Source organism: Drosophila albomicans, chromosome 3, assembly GCF_009650485.2.
Source record: "Drosophila albomicans strain 15112-1751.03 chromosome 3, ASM965048v2, whole genome shotgun sequence".
In the NCBI taxonomy this organism is placed as follows: domain Eukaryota; kingdom Metazoa; phylum Arthropoda; class Insecta; order Diptera; family Drosophilidae; genus Drosophila; species Drosophila albomicans.
This window is the reverse complement of record NC_047629.2, coordinates 18,463,560-18,482,143: the sequence shown is the minus strand read 5'-3', so window position 1 is coordinate 18,482,143 and position 18,584 is coordinate 18,463,560. Positions and strand designations below refer to the sequence as shown.

The 18,584-nt window shown below is 44.1% G+C and overlaps 3 protein-coding genes across 10 annotated transcripts; 2 read left to right on the top strand and 1 right to left on the bottom strand.

Moving 5' to 3' along the window:
• LOC117567290 (SET and MYND domain-containing protein 4) lies at positions 1–2,509 on the top strand. 2 transcript variants are annotated; one of them, XM_034247161.2, is made up of 4 exons: positions 1–774; positions 831–1,833; positions 1,893–2,193; positions 2,250–2,509. In XM_034247161.2, the coding sequence occupies exons 1-4, from the start codon at positions 113–115 to the stop codon at positions 2,507–2,509; spliced, it is 2,226 nt and encodes a 741-aa protein (XP_034103052.1). In that variant the 5' UTR covers positions 1–112. The 2 variants fall into 2 exon arrangements, with proteins under 2 accessions (XP_034103052.1, XP_051860829.1); XM_052004869.1 differs by having other exon boundaries at positions 651–760.
• A 208-nt stretch (positions 2,510–2,717) lies between these two features.
• Positions 2,718–5,415, bottom strand: LOC117567292 (5'-nucleotidase domain-containing protein 3). 2 transcript variants are annotated; one of them, XM_034247163.2, is made up of 7 exons: positions 5,015–5,415; positions 4,470–4,873; positions 4,109–4,404; positions 3,857–4,043; positions 3,211–3,351; positions 2,996–3,147; positions 2,718–2,922 (listed from the first exon to the last, which is right to left on the bottom strand). In XM_034247163.2, the coding sequence occupies exons 1-7, from the start codon at positions 5,274–5,276 to the stop codon at positions 2,718–2,720; spliced, it is 1,647 nt and encodes a 548-aa protein (XP_034103054.1). In that variant the 5' UTR covers positions 5,277–5,415. The 2 variants fall into 2 exon arrangements, with proteins under 2 accessions (XP_034103054.1, XP_034103056.1); XM_034247165.2 differs by having other exon boundaries at positions 5,064–5,206.
• A 438-nt stretch (positions 5,416–5,853) lies between these two features.
• LOC117571394 (CCR4-NOT transcription complex subunit 1) lies at positions 5,854–18,584 on the top strand. Of its 6 annotated transcripts, none has more exons than XR_004572447.2 (11): positions 5,854–6,823; positions 8,097–8,300; positions 8,366–8,938; positions 8,999–9,458; positions 9,751–11,043; positions 11,596–12,354; positions 12,417–14,929; positions 14,988–16,159; positions 16,219–16,578; positions 16,741–16,974; positions 17,039–18,584. XR_004572447.2 is itself a non-coding variant. In XM_034253514.2 (10 exons), exons 1-10 carry the CDS (start codon positions 6,719–6,721, stop codon positions 17,142–17,144), a joined length of 7,545 nt encoding a protein of 2,514 aa, XP_034109405.1. In that variant the 5' UTR covers positions 5,855–6,718; the 3' UTR covers positions 17,145–18,584. The 6 variants fall into 6 exon arrangements, 4 of the variants coding, with proteins under 4 accessions (XP_034109405.1, XP_034109404.1, XP_034109406.1 ...); XR_004572446.2 differs by having other exon boundaries at positions 11,575–12,354; XM_034253514.2 differs by lacking the exon at positions 16,741–16,974 and having other exon boundaries at positions 5,855–6,823.

The following is an 18,584-nucleotide window of genomic DNA, read 5'->3' as shown; positions in this document are numbered from 1 at the left end:
TGTCATCATGGTGTTACGATGTGCAGCACTGTTCACAACAGCTGACTCAGCCGGTACTCACAACAGCCGGCTGATTAATCGATTACTAGTTGATTAAACAACCGCCAACACAATGTTTGGTTTAGCTGAAGCCTTTTCGCGACAGAGTGAATTAATTCAACTAACAACCTATGAAAATGAATTCGAGACAATTAAATCACTGCATACGCTGCCCAAAGACAAGCAGAGACATTTCAATGCGCTGACAATACAATTGCTGGACAACTTGGAGCAGCCGGCGAATAAAGAAAGTTGCGCGCAAACTTCACGTTCCCTGAGGGAAGAAGGAAACCGCGTGTATAAATCAAAATGTGACAAAAACGCTGCGGAAGCTAAGGAATGTTTGTTGGCTGCCTGCCGCATTTACACACAAGCCATTCTAGAAGCGGAAGATGCTTTGGATGAGCTGGCTTTGGGTTTCGCCAATCGGGGAATGGCGCTCCAAGATTTCGGCTACTTTCAGCAGGCATATGACGACTGCGCTTGTGCCTTGGAGTTTGGCTATCCGCATCGATTGCAGCACAAGCTGGTGATGCGACAAGCACACTGTGCTTGGCAGCTGGGCAATGTGCAACAGCTGGCGGAGCACCTCTCAATCCTGAAGAAATTGCCGCTAAACGACGGCTATGCAAAGCAATTGGAGCAACTGAAGCAGCAGCTGGAAATTCTGGAAGCAAATCCAAACAACGAGCAGTTGCCTGCGATCCCAGCAGTCCACCGAGTAAACCACAAAATGTAGTTCTAAGTTCACTTTCTATGACTTCAACTTACAATTCTCTTCTTGCTTGTAGTTTGTCCACTCCTGCCAAAGGACGCCACATGATAGCTACCACAGCGCTTAAGAAGGACGAGCTAATATTCACAGAACAAGCACAATGCTTTGTGCCTATCGAGCAGCGTTTAATTTGCCAGCAATGTGCCGCCAGCTTGCTGTGCGCTCCTATTCCATGTCCAGCGTGTCATCAGCGCGTTGTCTACTGCTCGAGGAACTGTCGCCAACTGCATGCCAACATACATATCTACGAGTGTGGTGCGTATCGCAGAAATCTGCTCGGCATGATCGGTGTATCCCATTTGGCATTGCGATTGCTGCTCAAACATCTTCCTGAGTGGATAAAGCAACTCCCAACTGAGAATTCTCACAATGCTAAGGAACTGTGGCAAGCATTGGTCTACCCAGCTGCGACGGAGGATTCCCCATCGCTGCAGAGTCTACGCATGATCACGCAGCTACATAAAGCACCCCAAGAGGAGTTGGTCTATCACGCACTCTGCGCCAATCTGCTGCAAGTCTATCTCTTTAGCTGTACAAGCTTCTATGAGGACTTAAAGATGGCTAACCACACTGATTGGCATCTGGTGATTGCAGCACTCATTCTACGTAATGCCGGCCAGCTGCTTGTCAATGGTCATGTGGGCAATGCTTTGGTAATTCACGCGCTGCCCTCCAATGAATTTCCACTGCTGCAGCCAGCCATGTGGCAGCGTCCTTATCACTTGAAACGAGGTTATCTGCACAAATTTTCTAATCGCGAGCTCATCACTGCCATCAATTTGCCGCTTTTGAGTCTTTGCAATCATGCCTGCAATCCTTCGCTGCGCACCACTTTCGATGGTTGCATGGTGAACAATTACGCTGCCTTTCATATTGCGGCTGGCGAGGAAATCTTCAATTGCTATAGCTTGGATTATAAGCATTCGCTGAGTGAGCAGCGTCAGCAGCAACTGCTGGAGATCTATAAGTTTCGCTGTGACTGCTCCAAGTGTGTGCGTCCAGAAGCTGATGCGGATTATGTAAGTAGGCAATGCTTTGATTTAGTTACTCCCACTAATAGCGAATTCTGTCCTTACAGCTTAATTTCCATCGCTATCGCTGTGAGCTGTGCAAACAGAGCTTTGTGCCCAAAGTAAATCTTAATTGGTGGCAGCAATCAGACGAAATATTAAGCATCTGTTGCACAGCTTGTGACCAGACACAGCAGCTTACCTGGTATGATCAATTCCTACAGCTGCTGGAACGCTGTGATGAGCCACGAGACCGTCGCAAGCTCTACGAGGCTTTTGCTGCACTCAACACTTGGCTGCTGGAATTCAACAGCCTCAAACTCAGTCTAGCTAAGGAACTAATTGGAGGATGCTTTGCAGCCAAGGATGGTAACTGAATATTATATATAATATCATTCTAAAACTAAGCTAGTTTTTACTTTTAGCGGGTGCAACTTTCGCAGACTACGATTATGCCGAGTTGAGCAAGATAATTGAGTTCGAGCTCGCTGGCATTGCAGCACAAAGAGGCAGCAACTCTTTGCTGTACATCAGCAATGCGACCTACTTACTGGACCTGATTGCTTGGGGAAAACACAAAGCAAACGCTAAGCAGCTGCCGGCAATGAGAAGCAGCTTCGCTTTCTTGGCCAAGGAAACGCGTGAGATCTTTGTCAACTATTACAACGATTTTATTGAGCAGTAATTAACAGTATATATATAAATTCGCTAGGTATTTGTCAATGATTTTGATCTAACAATATTATAAATTCGCTAGCATCAAATCTAACTAAAAAACAAAAACACAACAAACAACACTGGCACTTTTGTTCACCTAATAACTACATATTATTTCTTGAAAACCGGCAAGATGCTAAAGCAGAGAGCTATCTTCCAATGCTCAACCTCTCCATCTATATAAAATGCGATGCATACTCGTGGGGCATCACGCCACGGCGGGGATAGAAGGTGTGCGATGTCGAGAACTTGTGCAAATTCGTTATGTCACTCGTGTAAATGTCAGCAAACCGGAATAGACGACGAGAGAAATACGTGGGATTGTGATACGTGCGAAAAACGCTGCCGAATTGCTCGTTGAACACGTTCTTCGTTTTGTTGCTGCAAATGCAAATTAAGTTGTTTAACATGCTATTGTTCACTTTGATTATGTAGCAATTGCTTTGGAATTTACCGCAATTGATCACGCTCATCCATCCATTGACGCAAACACACTTGAGCCGCCTCGCTATCGTCGTCCTGCGTGTCCTCGATGAGCTGAGTGAGCATCTGCAGCCAATTGGCGCTCGTCTTAAAGTCCACGCGATTCAGCGTCTCTATCTCGTGCTAAAAATATTTATATGCTAATTTATGTACACTTAATTTATGTAGTAAATGGATTTTACTCACTGCCAGCTCACTGATGATGGCGCCTGTTCGCCAGCTGTGCTTAAGTGTTACATCCGCCAGATCGCTGTAGGGATGATCGCCAAAGTAAAGCACGGAGTGACCACGCCAACCTTTCAGTTCCTGCAGCTGACGCACTGAACCCTGTAAAACATTTGCATAAGCAAGTGAATCAATTAATACAATAAAAACAACGAAACAAGCTTTTATATAAGGTAGATACATACATGAAGAAAACAAGTGCTTTTTTACTCTTATCAGATTATTTCTTGAATCGCCTACATTACAGTTTATACTTTGTATCTTGATTGAAATTCTTCTATTAGTGTATGGCTTAGAAATTACTATTACAGTGATGGGAAGCCTGTCTTCTATAATATTCCTAAAAATCCAAAATCTGCATTTGAACTGAAAAATGTTGTAACTTACATTTCTTACAGTTCTTACATTTTTAAGTACTTGTTTGTCATTTACAAACTAGCAACGAATCAATATATACTTAACCACTTAGTGTTAACGGCTGTAAACAGTCTCGTAAATAAACTTTAACTATTTAAAAACCATTAAAAGACTATTATGTAGATTTAAACAGTTGCTAAACAGTTATTTACTGCCGTTGTTAAAGCAGCTGTCATTGCATGCAGCTCACCTCGTAATAGATTTTGCCCTTTTCCAGCTTGAAAACACGATCCCAGAGATGTGACTTGGTCTTTTCGTCGAACAACCGAATAGGCCGAGATTCGTCAGTAAAGAACTTGGGCTTCCTCGCCTGCACGATCACCACATCGAAGAAGTCGCGCCAATTGGCACCCACCAAATAAGACATGCCGCAATTGCTAATTAACAAAAGTAAAATAGGACATTAATATAGTTAACAGACAGCAATCTTCTCTAGACTCACACAAATGAAAAGGGACTGTTGGTCACCAGAAAGAGATTCTTGCCCGCATCCTGCAGCTTTTGGAAGTATTGCACCAGCTTCGCATTGCGTTCAATGTATTTTTGAGTATTCTTCATGACGGTGGCATGCATAATGGGATGACAGGAGCCCATGGCGGTTCTCGTATCATGGAATACTATTTCGGGATTATAATCGATGCGATTGCGTTCGAAATATTCGATGACATTACACAGCAGACACATCTCAGGCACCGAAAACAGATCCGCCAGCTGCACCATTTTAGAGTTTGTATTGTGCTGTAAGTAGAAAGAGAAGGAAGCATTAAACAAGTGGGAGTAGTTAGATGAGTTCAAGAACTAACTCGATAAGAGCTATTGGGTCCCTCCACATACGCTATGGGCAGCAGGCGATTGTGATAGAGCTTCAGCACCTCATCCGCATCAACTTTGGTGCGTCCACGGTAAACGGACCCCAGCTGCAGCTGCAGAAACGAGTCGAGCTTGACCAGCAGCCCCTTCTCTACATCATAGTGCAGACCTCGCACAGCAAAATTCGGCTCATACTCCAGTTCCAAGATGTCATCGGGATAGCGAAAGCGTTTCACGAGCATTTCACGCGCCAAATTGTAGAGCAAATCCTCCAATATGGGCTTGTAGCAGGCCAGCGTGTAATCATAGTCGAAGCCATAGACCTGCACCTCGCTCAAGTCGAGTTCATTGCACGCAAAGACAGCATCTGGATGCACATCGACTGGCAGCTTCTTGGCTGCAAATAATAGAAGAGCAACATTTAGTTTCTAAGTTCAAACAATTTAACCCCAAACTAATAATAGAGAGAGAGAGAGGAAAATGTAAAGAGGGATAGTGGTGCATTTTACTGTGCCTAAATTGAACTATTAAGGCTTACATTGAAATTTCTTTTTGGTTGCTTCGTAGAGCTCTTGGAAATCACTCACTGTTTTTGGGCTCGTGATAAGAGCGTGGCCTGTAACGGCTTCTTCTCCACCAGTATCGATATTATTGATGCTGCTCAAATAACGTGATAGGTTTAATCGATTCTTCAGCCTGCTGCCCGCATTGCGGGTTGCGAATGTGTTGTTGCCCTTTGATAGCAGTACATTTTGTTTAAATTGTAATGCACTAGCAATTGATCTACGCACTGTACACATTTAACTTGTTTTAATTGATTTTAACTGCTTGCTGCTTATGTTGCGTTGCTTCGCTTAGAGACTTGCTCGTTATGTACACTGGCGTGTTGCGCACGCCAATAAGAAAACACGTTCAGACTGCATGATGGCTTATTGGACACATGTTATGTTCACTATTGCGCATGTATCCCAAAGAATATGGTTAAATATAATATCCCATTACATCTGTTGAACACAGCTACTCTTATTTTTCTTTAAATAATTAAAAGTCGTTAATAATTAAGAATTTTAAAACAGCTGATCGAGCAGGTGTCACACTACGCAACACTGACCCTATCGTAGCAATTCAATCAGTCCAATAGGAACGATACCAAGAATTCTGAATTTTAAACAGTGCAACCGCTTATTCTAATTTTTATATCATATTTTAAAAAATGTTAAAGAAAAAAAAAATAATACATTTTCTACCCTCTTGCCATCCTCGCTGCTCATATGTTTTCAAGCTAGTACTTGCGGAAGTGGTATATTTCGTATCTTTAACGCAGCAAAAAATAGTATATTTTGAAATTGAATTTGCGGTCACGCTGATCTCGTACTGCGAGACGAACAAAATTAAAGCGATCGAATAGCGATTAAATTAATCAAAATTAAGTGTTTAAATACAACGAATTTCGAACGAAATTGTAAGCCTAGTGCTGAAGATCCCAAATTCCCAGTGACTTCGTTAATTGAAATCAGTGGGAAAGGCGTGCAGCGTGAACAAATCAAGAAATTTCTTTATGCCATCAGTGCATGTGTCAGTGTGTACGTCGTGTGTGTTGCTGCTGACTGTGTGCGTACGTGCGATTCATTCATTCCCATTACGTGTGTGCTGCTGGCAAGATTTGGACTGGGTAAAAGTTAACCAAATAAATAAAGCAGAAGCAGCAACAGCTAGCTAGCCAGCCCATGACTTGTACAATTCGCTGCTCGTTGTTGTTGTTCACATTGTCAAAATAGATGCTTGCAATGTAGAGCTGCTGTTGGCCCCTTTGATGGGGCCTCAGCCAAGTGCCATGAAATAGGAAATATATGCAAGCAACGAAAACAAAAACATTTATACTAAATATAATAATATTTGCGCCGCAAATTAAAAAGGAAAGCAGCCATCGTACGTTTAACGTTTTGAAGAAGAAGCAACAATAAATACGTCAAAATACCAATACAAAGACGAATTGGAATTTCGTCGTATTGGTAAATACATACACACAGAGCCACATATATACATATATGTATGTGCATATGTGTGAAAAGTATTTTCGACGAATTTTGCCGTTATCAACACCACCACCCACCCAATAGCACAATTAAACGCTCAGTCGTCTAAAAGTGCCAAACACAACGACAACAAACAGACAAGACAAAAAGAAAAAGAAGAAAAGCTCAACGAACACCAACAACTAACAAATTTGATACGTAGAATTATGAACGTAGAGAACCAATTGAAGACACCGCTAACGCAGATTCGTAATTTGGTCAAACACGTGAACAAACGAAATTTTAATGAGAGCAGCGAACAAATAAAGCAGGTATGTTGCTTCACATTTAACCTTGTTTTCAACCAACTAAAAAAATACATAACCAAATAGTAATAATAATAACAACAACAAAAACACAATGGCAGCGCTGCGACAATGAAACTGTTTTACGAGTGTTGGCAAATTTCGCACATATATCGGTTAGGTTCCTAAACAGACCAGTGCTGCCAACTTAATCGCAAAGCGGCGACTTCGACTATAGCGCCATTTCGCTCGCACATGCATTTTTGCCGACGCCATTACAGTTTGTGTAAAAGCAGAAAATTTCTCTGCGTTGCGCGAGTTTCTTGTACAAAAATTTGCCTTTTTTGTTAAGTTGCAAGTTAATTATAATATAGAAAACTAGTTTTATTTGTAACTACAAACAATGCGTGTCGCCGATGCGTGCGCCCTAATGTAAAAAGTGTAGTGAAATTGTGTGCAAAAAAAAACCCAGAGTACAAACTTTTCTGCCAGCTGCGCTGCGCTGCCGCCGCCAGCCCTTCATCAAGTTCAGTGTACTGATTGAGACTGGACTTGTCTACATTACTTTATATTCTGGGTGCGCAATAAGTTTGCAAAATCCATCCTCGCAGACAATTGGAGTTCGGTAAGGACATGGATATTACATTTTTCTTATTGCGAAAATTGCAATTGTAATTTCGCTATATACTATATGCGTCTATGCATATATCCCTCTCATTGACTTCCTTTCACCCCTCGAAAATGTCGCAAGTCGAACGATGAAGAAGTACTTTGTATGTCGTCTTTTCGTTTTTTTTTTTTTTTTCTTCACTTTGCATTTTTGTTGTGGAGCAGCAGCTGCGCGACCACAGCTGTTGTTGTCTCCCTTCTGCGTACACTTGGTTGTGTTGAGTTATAGTTTTCGCCTTTTGCTGGAACCTTCACACTTGGCACACACACACACAAATTGCGTGTTAGGTGTTTTGTGTTGTTGTAAGTATTAAAAAAAAAAGAAGAAACTTATTTAGTTCAGAGAACAGAGAGAATTACTGAGTTTTTGTTAAGTTAGCAACGCCACACATTTCTCTTTATGTCTTGTCAAAATTTCAAAGTGTGCAATGAAAATCGAAGAAAAAGAAGATATTAAATAATTGCATCAATTAATTCTGTTAATTGTGTGCGCGCCTGCTGTAATCGCTCATGTGTTATCGATCTCTCACTTCTGTTGCTCGGGCACGACAAAATGCTCAGGTAATCGAAATCGCTATTAATCGTCTCTCTACTTCTCCCCTTCTCTTCCCCACACATTCTCTTTGTGCAGTTCATCCAAGATTACGGCCTCGAAGCGGATCGCAGCTGTCTCCGCTATCTGTTCACGGTACTCAACTTGAACGATTCGGCTCCAAACGTCGCTGCCCAGCTGCAGGCGAAGCTGCTTGGAGCCCACTTGCAGCGTCAACTGCAGAGTTCATCGTTTGTGACCAACATTTGCATAGCCTTCGATCATCACTTTGCCAAACAAAAGGTTGGTACCCCTGCTGTCCCAAGACATATCTATAAATTACTATTTACTTACTATTCCCTTTAAAGAGTCTGAAGCCGCTTGCTCTTGCCGAGCTCATTGGACAGGTTGCCAAGCTCACTGGCATAAACAAACTCTGCGAGTGTATCTTTGCGCTAGCGGTCACCCATAGCACACATCCGGAACTTCGTCAGTGTGCTCGGGACAGTCTACGGCATCTGCTGCCCGAGTTGCTCGATTCGTATTTGGGTCACAACGCGGCTGCAGCGAGTGGATTGCACGAGATCTCGTTTGACCTGCTGCAGTATTTGCTGTGCTGTTTGAACGAATACGTTTCACCGCAGTTGGAATCGCAGTTTCTGGACAAACTGCGCGAGGAGTTTCCACGTGAGGCGGTGCCATTGGTTTTAGCGCCGCTTTTGTATCGCAGTGCAACAACGTCGCACACAACCAGCACAACAACGTCGACGACGGCCTCGTCGAGCTCCAAGTCCAACGAAACTGATGCTGAGGAGGAGACGCCGAACACGAATACGGCGAACACCGGCAGCAGTTGGAGCAGCTCCAATGCAGATAATCTGAATGAAGTTGGCATTGAGGATATCTATGACCACTTATCCGAGATAATATTTTCAAAACAGGTGAGCTGCAGATCACCATCTCTTCATTCAGGTCTTAGTTTATAACTTGCGTTTTCACAGGGCAAAAATAATATTATGGACACATCTTGGATTAATTTAATCCTTGAAATCGGTTATGAATTTACATCGAGCGTTGAAGAGTGCAAAAATCATTTGTGTTGCGGCGGTGCCTCTCGCGAGTTGCAGCCCAAAGATGTTGCCAAAATTGTGGGTCTCATGTGCCGACGTCACTCGTCGTTGCTCGACTGCAATGTAAATCTACCGACACCAGCCAACTTTTGGCCTGGACAGGGACAACAGCAAGGTGGAGGAGGCGGCGGCTCTGGCTCTGGTTCCCAGTCCACCCAACAGAACTCCAACAATAACAACAATGATGGCGGAAGCGAATCTGGCAGCTCGGCCAGTGACAAAAAGGACAAGAAGGAGACGACAGATGCAACACAAACATGGAAGCCGGATGTCTTTGTGCAAGCGCTCAAGGAGCTGGTGCCACAACTCAACTGGAAGGATGTGTGCATGGGTAAGTTACTGACGATAAGTGTCTAGTAATCGTGGTGTTATCAGTTTGATCTCAATGTCACTATTTTGTTTGTATTACTGTCAATCTATAATGTTTTAAGTTTTGTTGTTTGTTTCTTCAAATTATATATGTTTTGTTTTTTATACCTATACAAGAAGCAATTGTTATAGTATCGAGTGTGGTAGATGTAGAATATAAATACCAAGTTTTTTTAAGTAATACGTCAGTTTTATTTTATGTTGTCTTCTCATATCCATTAATAACCTTCGGTCTTTCCAAATGCTTCTTGCAGAGTTCGATCATCCCGAATTTATCTTAAAGGATCGCATTGGCCTAGACCTGCTGCTAACCATCTTAAGGCTGGCCACCCAATCGAATCTGTTTCCTCAACCGGAATGCATTTATCGCCACTGGGCGAACACAGAGGGTCAGCTGTCGCTGATTACGACAATGCTGAAGAATCCCGATCTGTTCTCCTTTGCCGACTACGTCTTCAGTCAGCCTACGTTGGATGTGCTAAAGACGCCACCCGATGCGGATAACAAGGAGATTGCCGCATGGAAATCACTGCATTTGGTTGAAGTGCTGCTCTCCATAGCGGACAAGGGATACTTTAGTCAAGTGCACGAACTGTTCAAATTTCCAGCGCAAAATTGTCCCGATGTGCTATTCCTGGCATTGTTGCACATTAATCCGCCAATCACGCCATTGCGACAGGATCTATTCAATCAGTTGATACCCACGTTCCTGGGCAATCATCCTAATTCGAATGTGATTTTGGGCAGTGCCTGGAGCTCAACAAACTTTCAGTTGCGCAACAGCATCATGAACGCCATGTCAGAGTGGTATTTGCGTGGCAGTGAATACGATCAGGTGAAACTGTCGCGCATCTTGGATCTGGCCCAGGATTTGAAGGCGCTGTCGTCACTGCTTAATGCACGCTCATTTCTGTTCATCATTGATTTGGCCTGTTTGGCCTCGCGTCGCGAATACTTGAAGTTGGAGAAGTGGTTGAGCGACAAGATACGTGAGCATGGCGAGCCCTTCATCCAAGCCATGATCAAGGTGTTGCAACGTCGCTGTCCCCAGGTGACCAATGCCAAGCTACCTGAAGATCAGCTTCCCCCCAAGCAAGCTCAACTGTTGCCCGAAACCGTAACCACAATGATCAGCTGTCTGCAAGCGTGTATCAACACTTGCATGCAATCCGAAATGGTTGAAATAATCATGCAGATGGTGGCAAATGTTGCTATCATGGCGAACAAAGCGCGTGCTGCACAACAGCAACAACAACAGCAGCAGCAGCAGCAACAACAACAGCAACAGGCTGGTGGACCTCAAGGCTTAGTGCCACCTCCGCCAAACATTATGCGGGGACATCGTGGCATGGATTTGCCGGGTGGAGGCATTGTGCCTGGCGCTGTGCCACCACCGCCGCAGCCACAGCAGCCATTCTCTGCCAACCTGAATGCACAGCAAATGTTTGGACCCGGCGGCATGGATCCGTTGACCAACATGTCCAACAATCTGGCCGGCCTCAATCTTGGAGGTCCAAATGGAGCATTCAACTTTGGCGGCATGCTGAGTAAGTATGAACAAAGTAATGTTTTAATGTTGTCGGTGGTTTCCACATGAGCTTGGGAATTAGGCAGTTAATTTAAATAATTTGAGAATTAGTAAAATAGTAACACAAACCACGACTGCAAGCTACGAAAACTTTATGGTGGCTTCAAACCCGACCTTGGAATGATTCAATTGGCTCTCTTCAAATATTAAATTTATAATATTCGCTTTTACGTAATTAAAAACCGATTGAAAACACATAATTCGTAACAATTGTTACTTAATTAGAGAAATTCTAATTGCAATTCATCTAACAAATTATAATGGATCCCTCATTTTAGTTAAACAACTTTAATGGCGAATGAATTTCATTCAAATAGCTCACTAAATCGATTTTTTTTAAAGAAGCCGCTTACATATTAATATCTAAAGAATGCTTCACGTTTAATCTCTGCTCATGTTTCTCTTCTATTGTTGCCTTTTGCTTCTGTTTTTGTTGTATGTGTGTGCATGTTTTTAATGCTTTGGATTTACATTTATTATACGGCTACAGACAACTTGGTTTCTACTCCAGCATCTCCGTCACGACTCATGAATCCCGGCGCCAACCCCTATCCGCCCATTCCCATACAGATCCCAGCACCACCGCCACCAAATGTGGGTAATCTGGGACGTATGTTGCCAACGGGGCCACAGCCAACACCAACGACGCCAAATCCCAGCTCAGGCATGGCTGATCTGCAGATGCCCGTATCCAAGGAGGTGGAGGATGAGGCGAACTCATACTTTCAACGCATCTACAACCATCAGCCGAATCCCACGCTCTCAATCGATGAGGTGCTGGACATTCTCCAGCGCTTCAAGGAGTCGAGCAATCGTCGCGAACAGGAGGTCTTCCTTTGCATGCTGCGCAATCTCTTTGAGGAGTATCGCTTCTTTGCCCACTATCCCGAGAAGGAGTTGCAAATAACAGCGCAGCTCTTTGGCGGCATCATCGATAGGAATTTGGTGCCCACATTCGTGGCGTTGGGACTCTCGTTGCGCTGTGTGCTCGACGCTCTGCGCAAACCCGAAGGTTCCAAGCTCTATTACTTTGGTGTGACGGCACTCGATCGCTTCAAGACACGACTGCACACCTACAACAAGTACTGCGAGCACATACGCTCCATACCGCACTTTACTGACTTCCCGCAACATCTGATTCAGTATGTGGAGTACGGCATGCATGGCCAGGAGCCACCGCAGCAGAAACTGATTGGCCTCAGCAATACCATACCATCAGCCCTTGGCCAGGGAGCAGCTGATCCATTGTATCGTGCTAATTCAATGCCCGGTAAGATTCAACAATTCAATTTCAGCTATATTCGATTGCAACTAAATTATTTCTGATTTCAGGCAATATGCCAGCTGCTTCGAATGTGCTAAAGCCACCAGTTGTGGTCTCTCATGCAACACGCATGAAGTCCATTGCGAATGCCACCAATATTGATACGCTGCTGGTTGCCAACCAGGAGGAAAAGGTGACGGTGCCACCAGAGCCGGTGCAGGACAAAACTGCGTTCATATTCAACAACCTCAGCCAGCTGAATATACCGCAAAAGTGCGAGGAGATCAAGGAGATCATGACCAAAGAGTATTGGCCCTGGCTGGCGCAGTATTTGGTGCTGAAGCGAGCCTCCATGGAGTTCAACTTCCACACGCTCTACTACAATTTCCTTGATGCACTAAAGAATAGCGAAATCAACAGATTTGTGACGAAGGAAACGCTGCGTAACATCAAGGTGTTGTTGCGTTCCGACAAGGGTGTCATTAATTTCTCGGATCGCAGTCTGCTCAAGAATCTTGGCCATTGGCTGGGCATGATGACCCTCGGACGCAATCGTCCGATCCTGCAGATAGATTTGGATCTCAAGTCCCTGCTCGCCGAGGCTTATCACAAGGGACAGCAGGAGCTGTTGTTTGTGGTGCCATTTGTGGCCAAGATACTTGAGTCGTCGGCCAAGTCACGCATTTTTAAATCGCCCAATCCCTGGACCATGGGTATTATGTATGTGCTGGGGGAACTGCATCAGGAGCCGGATCTCAAACTGAACCTTAAGTTCGAAATCGAAGTGCTGTGCAAAACGCTCAATCTGGAGCTGGACAAATTGAAGCCAGTCATCTATCTGAAGGATCCAACGCGTGCGCTGCTCATCGAACAACAGATGTCGCAACCCAAGCCAAAGGCTGTCGAGGCGCCGCCACAACAACAACAGCAGCAGCAACAACCGCCGCCACAACAGCAACAGCAGCAACCTCCACCGCCACCACCATCAGCTGAGGTGGATCCACAGGCTATGATGATGAACAACTCGAACGCACCAGGATCTGTGTCGTCACCCAATCTGCCCACGGATCCCAGCCAAGTGGTGTTGCCACCGCCAGAGCCACGCTACTCTTACGTCGAGGTGAACGTGACCAATTTCCAGCTGATTGCCCAGCAATTGGTGTTGCCAGCGAACATTCCGTTCCTTCACGCCAATCCCGGCATCAAGCACATCGTGGTTAATGCCATCGAACGCACAATTACCGATTGGTTGCAGCCCGTCGTTGATCGCAGCATACGCATTGCCTGCGCTACCACAGAACAGATTATACGTAAAGATTTCGCTCTGGATGCGGACGAGAATCGCATGCGCACCGCTGCCCATCAAATGGTACGCAATCTGGCCGCTGGCATGGCCATGATCACGGGCAAAGACGAAATCGCACGTGCCATCAGTCAGAATCTGCACAAGGCGTTTATTAGTGCACTCACTGGTGTGTCCAGCATGTCCGACATTCAGGCTGCATCCGTGCAGTTGGCCAACGAGAATGTGGAGCTGGTGTGCGCCTTCATACAGAAGACATCGGCAGAGAAATCGGCCCTCGAGATCGATCGACGACTGTCGACCGACTTTGAGACGAGGAAGATTGCACGCGAAGAGGGCAGTCGCTTTGTCGACGCTCAGATCTTGAGCTACCAGCAGGAGCGTCTGCCGGAGCCAGTGCGTCTCAAGGTGGGCCCAGCACCGCCCACTCTGTATGCTGTCTACTCGGAGTTTGCACGCAGCATTCCCGGATTCCAGCAGATGAGCGATCGTGACATTGCACTGTTTGTGCCGAAGCCGCAGGATTTGCAGCCACCGAATGTGTTTGCCAACGATGAGAGCAGCATGGTCTATGCCGAGGTCGCTTCCAAAATGGAAGCGTTCATGAATGCTGCTATGAATGTGCCCACACTGCAGCTGCAGGCCAGCAAGATTGCGATGCTTTTGAATGCACTGATGAACACACGTCGCTTGCGCGATCAGGAATCTGCTTTTAATCTCTTGACCCGTGCCGTTGAGGGCTTGACTGAGGGTCTGATTAATGTTCAGGATCACATGGAACAAATGAAGCTGTACCGCGATATCCACTTGCGCATTCTCAGTCTGCTGCACAACAGCTTTGGCGCCCCGAACACTGAGCGTGCGGTGACCAAGTGCTTCTTTGACATTCGCGAGGATGTGCGCTACAATGTGGAGGCGGCTCGCGCCCTGATTACATCCCACTTTGTCAACCTCAATCAGTTTGATGGTATGCTGCGCGATTGCATGGACAATGGCAACAACTATGTTGCCTTCTCGTTTGGCATTGCGCTGATCGAGCGTTTGATTATGGAGGATCGTGCCATCAACATTGTGTCGGACAATGAATTCATGGCTACAGTTGAGCTCCTTGGACGGCTGACACAACATCGTCATCGCTATCCCGAGTGCATTGTGAATGCTATTGAGACACTCTGGTCTGGCAATCTCAACACCAGCGACTATGGACCATTCAATCCTGGTGAGCGTTATCTCGCTGGCACATCGCATTACATTCACTCCGGCATGCATCATGTTAGGGTAAGTTTGAAGAAATTCGTTAAATATAGAGATTGCTAACCAAATTTTATTTTTACAGTCATGCGACACAGATGATCCGCCAGGTCTACAGGAGAAGACCGAGTTTCTGCTCAAGGATTGGGTTGCCCTTTACACACAGCAGAATCAGCAGACAACTCGCGATGCGCGCCATTTCGGTGCCTTCGTCCAGAAGATGAACACATATGGCATTTTGAAGACGGATGATCTGATTACACGTTTCTTCCGTCAGGCAACACACATTTGCACAGATGTGGTGTACCGCATGTTTGCGGAACCCAGTCTGCCCATCAACCAGGCCAAGAACAAGATATTCCAATGGATCGATGCTTTCGTGCATTTGATTGCGATGCTCGTGCGCCATTCCGGCGAAGCGGGTAACCCAACAACCAAGATCAATCTGTTGAACAAAGTGCTGGGCATTGTGCTCGGTACACTGCTGAAGGATCATGAGATGCGTGGGGTCGGCTTCCAGCAGGTTGGCTACCATCGCTTCTTCATGATGCTCTTCATGGAACTGTGCAGCGCCGATGTGAACTTGGAGTCGCTGATGCACAGCATCGTGTCGGCCTTTGCCTACACATATCATCTGCTCAATCCGAGCGTTGCGCCAGGCTTCTGCTTTGCCTGGCTGGAGCTCATCTCTCACCGCGTCTTCCTTGGCCGCATTTTGGTGCAGATACCCGGCCAGAAGGGTTGGCCTCTGTATGCCCAACTGTTGCAGGATCTCTTCAAATATCTCGCACCATTCTTGCGCAACACCGAACTGGGCAAACCCGTCCAGTTGCTCTACAAGGGCACGCTGCGCGTCCTGCTCGTGTTGCTGCACGATTTCCCAGAGTTCCTCTGCGACTATCACTTCGGCTTCTGCGACACCATACCGCCTAACTGTGTCCAGATGCGTAACATCATTCTCTCAGCCTTTCCACGCAACATGCGTCTACCCGATCCCTTCACACCCAATCTGAAAGTTGATATGCTTTCGGACAGCAGCAATGCGCCCAAGGTGTGCAGCAGCTACATCATGAACATTCAGCCGCCCAACTTTAAAAAGGATCTGGACTCTTATTTGAAGGCACGCGCTCCCGTCACATTCCTCTCGGAACTGCGTGGTCATCTGCAGGTGACCAGTGAGCCAGGCACACGCTACAACATGACGCTGATGAATGCCTTGGTCATGTACGTGGGCACCCAGGCAATTGCCCTAATCAGGTAAGTCTCACCCAGCTTATATACATTTGCTCCACTTACTCACTTTCCGCCTTCTACAGGAACAAGAACTTTGTGCCCAACACATCGAACATTGCGCACAGCGCACACATGGACATCTTCCAGAATCTGGCCGTTGATCTGGACACCGAGGGTCGCTATCTATTCCTGAACGCCATTGCCAATCAGTTGCGCTATCCCAACAGTCACACGCACTACTTTAGTTGTGCCGTGTTGCATTTGTTCGCCGAGGCCAACTCTGAGGCAATTCAAGAGCAGATCACACGTGTTCTGCTCGAGCGTTTGATTGTAAATCGCCCACATCCATGGGGACTGCTCATTACATTCATTGAGCTAATCAAGAACCCGATTTACAAGTTCTGGGATCATGATTTCGTGCACTGTGCACCCGAGATTACCAAGTAAGTTTGGCACTCAAATAATTGATGTCCGTGTAATCCTTAAGTCGCCTTCAGTTAGTGTAGTTTGTATCACACACAAATGCACCGTCTCCATAGTGCACTCACACTGGAGCCAAGCAGATGCTTGATTACTTATGATTTCGTCGTTCATTTCGTTTTCAGATATTTTGGTGAATGTCTGAATGTGTTTACTCGATTCGAGTCATTGAATGGCATTCAGTGTGCAGCCTAGAGAACGAAGAGTGTCGTAATATTGTTACAGTAATAATAATGAACATCAAATCATTTCATGCATGCATCCTAACCGCAACTCATTTTTTGTATTACCTATTGGTTTATTTGTAACTTTTTATTTGTAATTCAATTTCGCATATAAGAAATATTTTTTAATACATTGTAAGTGCAGACTATTGTCAATTTAATCGCTAATGTAACCTTCTTTAATGTGTTTTATTTGCAGGTTGTTCGAGTCTGTGGCGCGCTCTTGCTTGGCCAAGTCCAATGTGACACAACAGCTAAACATGGCCGTCGATGGCGAGAACCAGGAGGTCGTCAACATTAACTGAGGAAACGCTACCGTCGAAAGATTTGGCATGGAAGTTTGTGCCCTTCAACGCAGAGATCAATCGATATTGCATCATCGTTATCAGTAACAGGAGCAGCAGGAACAGCAGCAGCAGCAGCAACATTAGCAGCAAAGAAAGGCAACCCCCATAAAATCAATTATATATATATATACTAACAAAATGTGTTTAGTTTTTAGTAAATCGTTTTAAGAAAATATTGAAACAATGAAAATACGCTGAGAAAAACAAAAATTCGCCAGTTCAAAAATAACAAACAAAAATCAAACAAAAAGAAAAACTGGCCACCGAAGAAAAAACAGAACTGTTAAATACGAAAAAAATCGAACTGTATTTAGTAGTAAATTGTTTTGAGATAACCGAGATGAGAACATTTTAAATGCCCGCAAATGTTAAACAAATTTTAATTGAGTTGTATTATAATTATAAATGAAATTCCTGTATTTACCTGTGGTTTTATACCTGGGCTCAGGTAGCAATTAGCTGTCCGGTTCAAACGCCCTAAATATAATGCTAGATGGAATAGTAAATCAAATGAAAAACACAAAAAACTATCTACTTATAAAAATAAAAACACAACAAAGAAAAAAAAAATAAAATGCAAAAAAAAATCTTTAAAAATATAAAAAATGTTAAAGAAAAAAATGGTAAAATGTACTCGAAAACACAAAAAACTAACAAATGCGATGTAAATATGTAGTTGTTGTTGCTATTGATATGGAACAACAACAACAATAACCATGATGATAATAATAATAACAGCGGTAACATTATTATAAACGAAAAGACATAGCAGCAACAACAAGCACATATAATAGTATACATATATATGTATTATTATGTATGTATGTATATCACATGTAACTAAATAACATACTTAAATATTCTCATCAGATATGTGTATTTATAAATACGGAGCAGAAATTATTGTGTAAAGCCAATTTCAATGCAATTCAAGAAAAGAAAAAGCTGTTACAGACAACTTTTTATGCTTCTAATTAGATTTTCGTATACTCCTCAATTAATTTTTAAACTGTTTCAAACATGCTCGGGGAGGAATGATCGATCTTCTCTTCAAGATAAATACTTATATATATGCCCCTAATTTTGTACTATTCTTAACAACAACAACAAAATGAAAAACGAAACAAACATTGCATTGAAACTTCAATTTTTTAAATTGCGTATTTATATTGTAAAAATCGGAATCGTAAACGGAAACAAAGTGATCGGAGTCAGATGTATAGAGAAGATATATATATATAAATATATTTAAAGGAAAATAGAAAGAGATATATATTAAATTCGTAAATGTAAAGCGATATGGACGAGAAGAGTTGCAGATGGAGATTGAGATAAAAGTTTATTTTATATCTAAAATTCCTATGTTTAGTTTATTTTAATGTTAATTAAATGTTACTA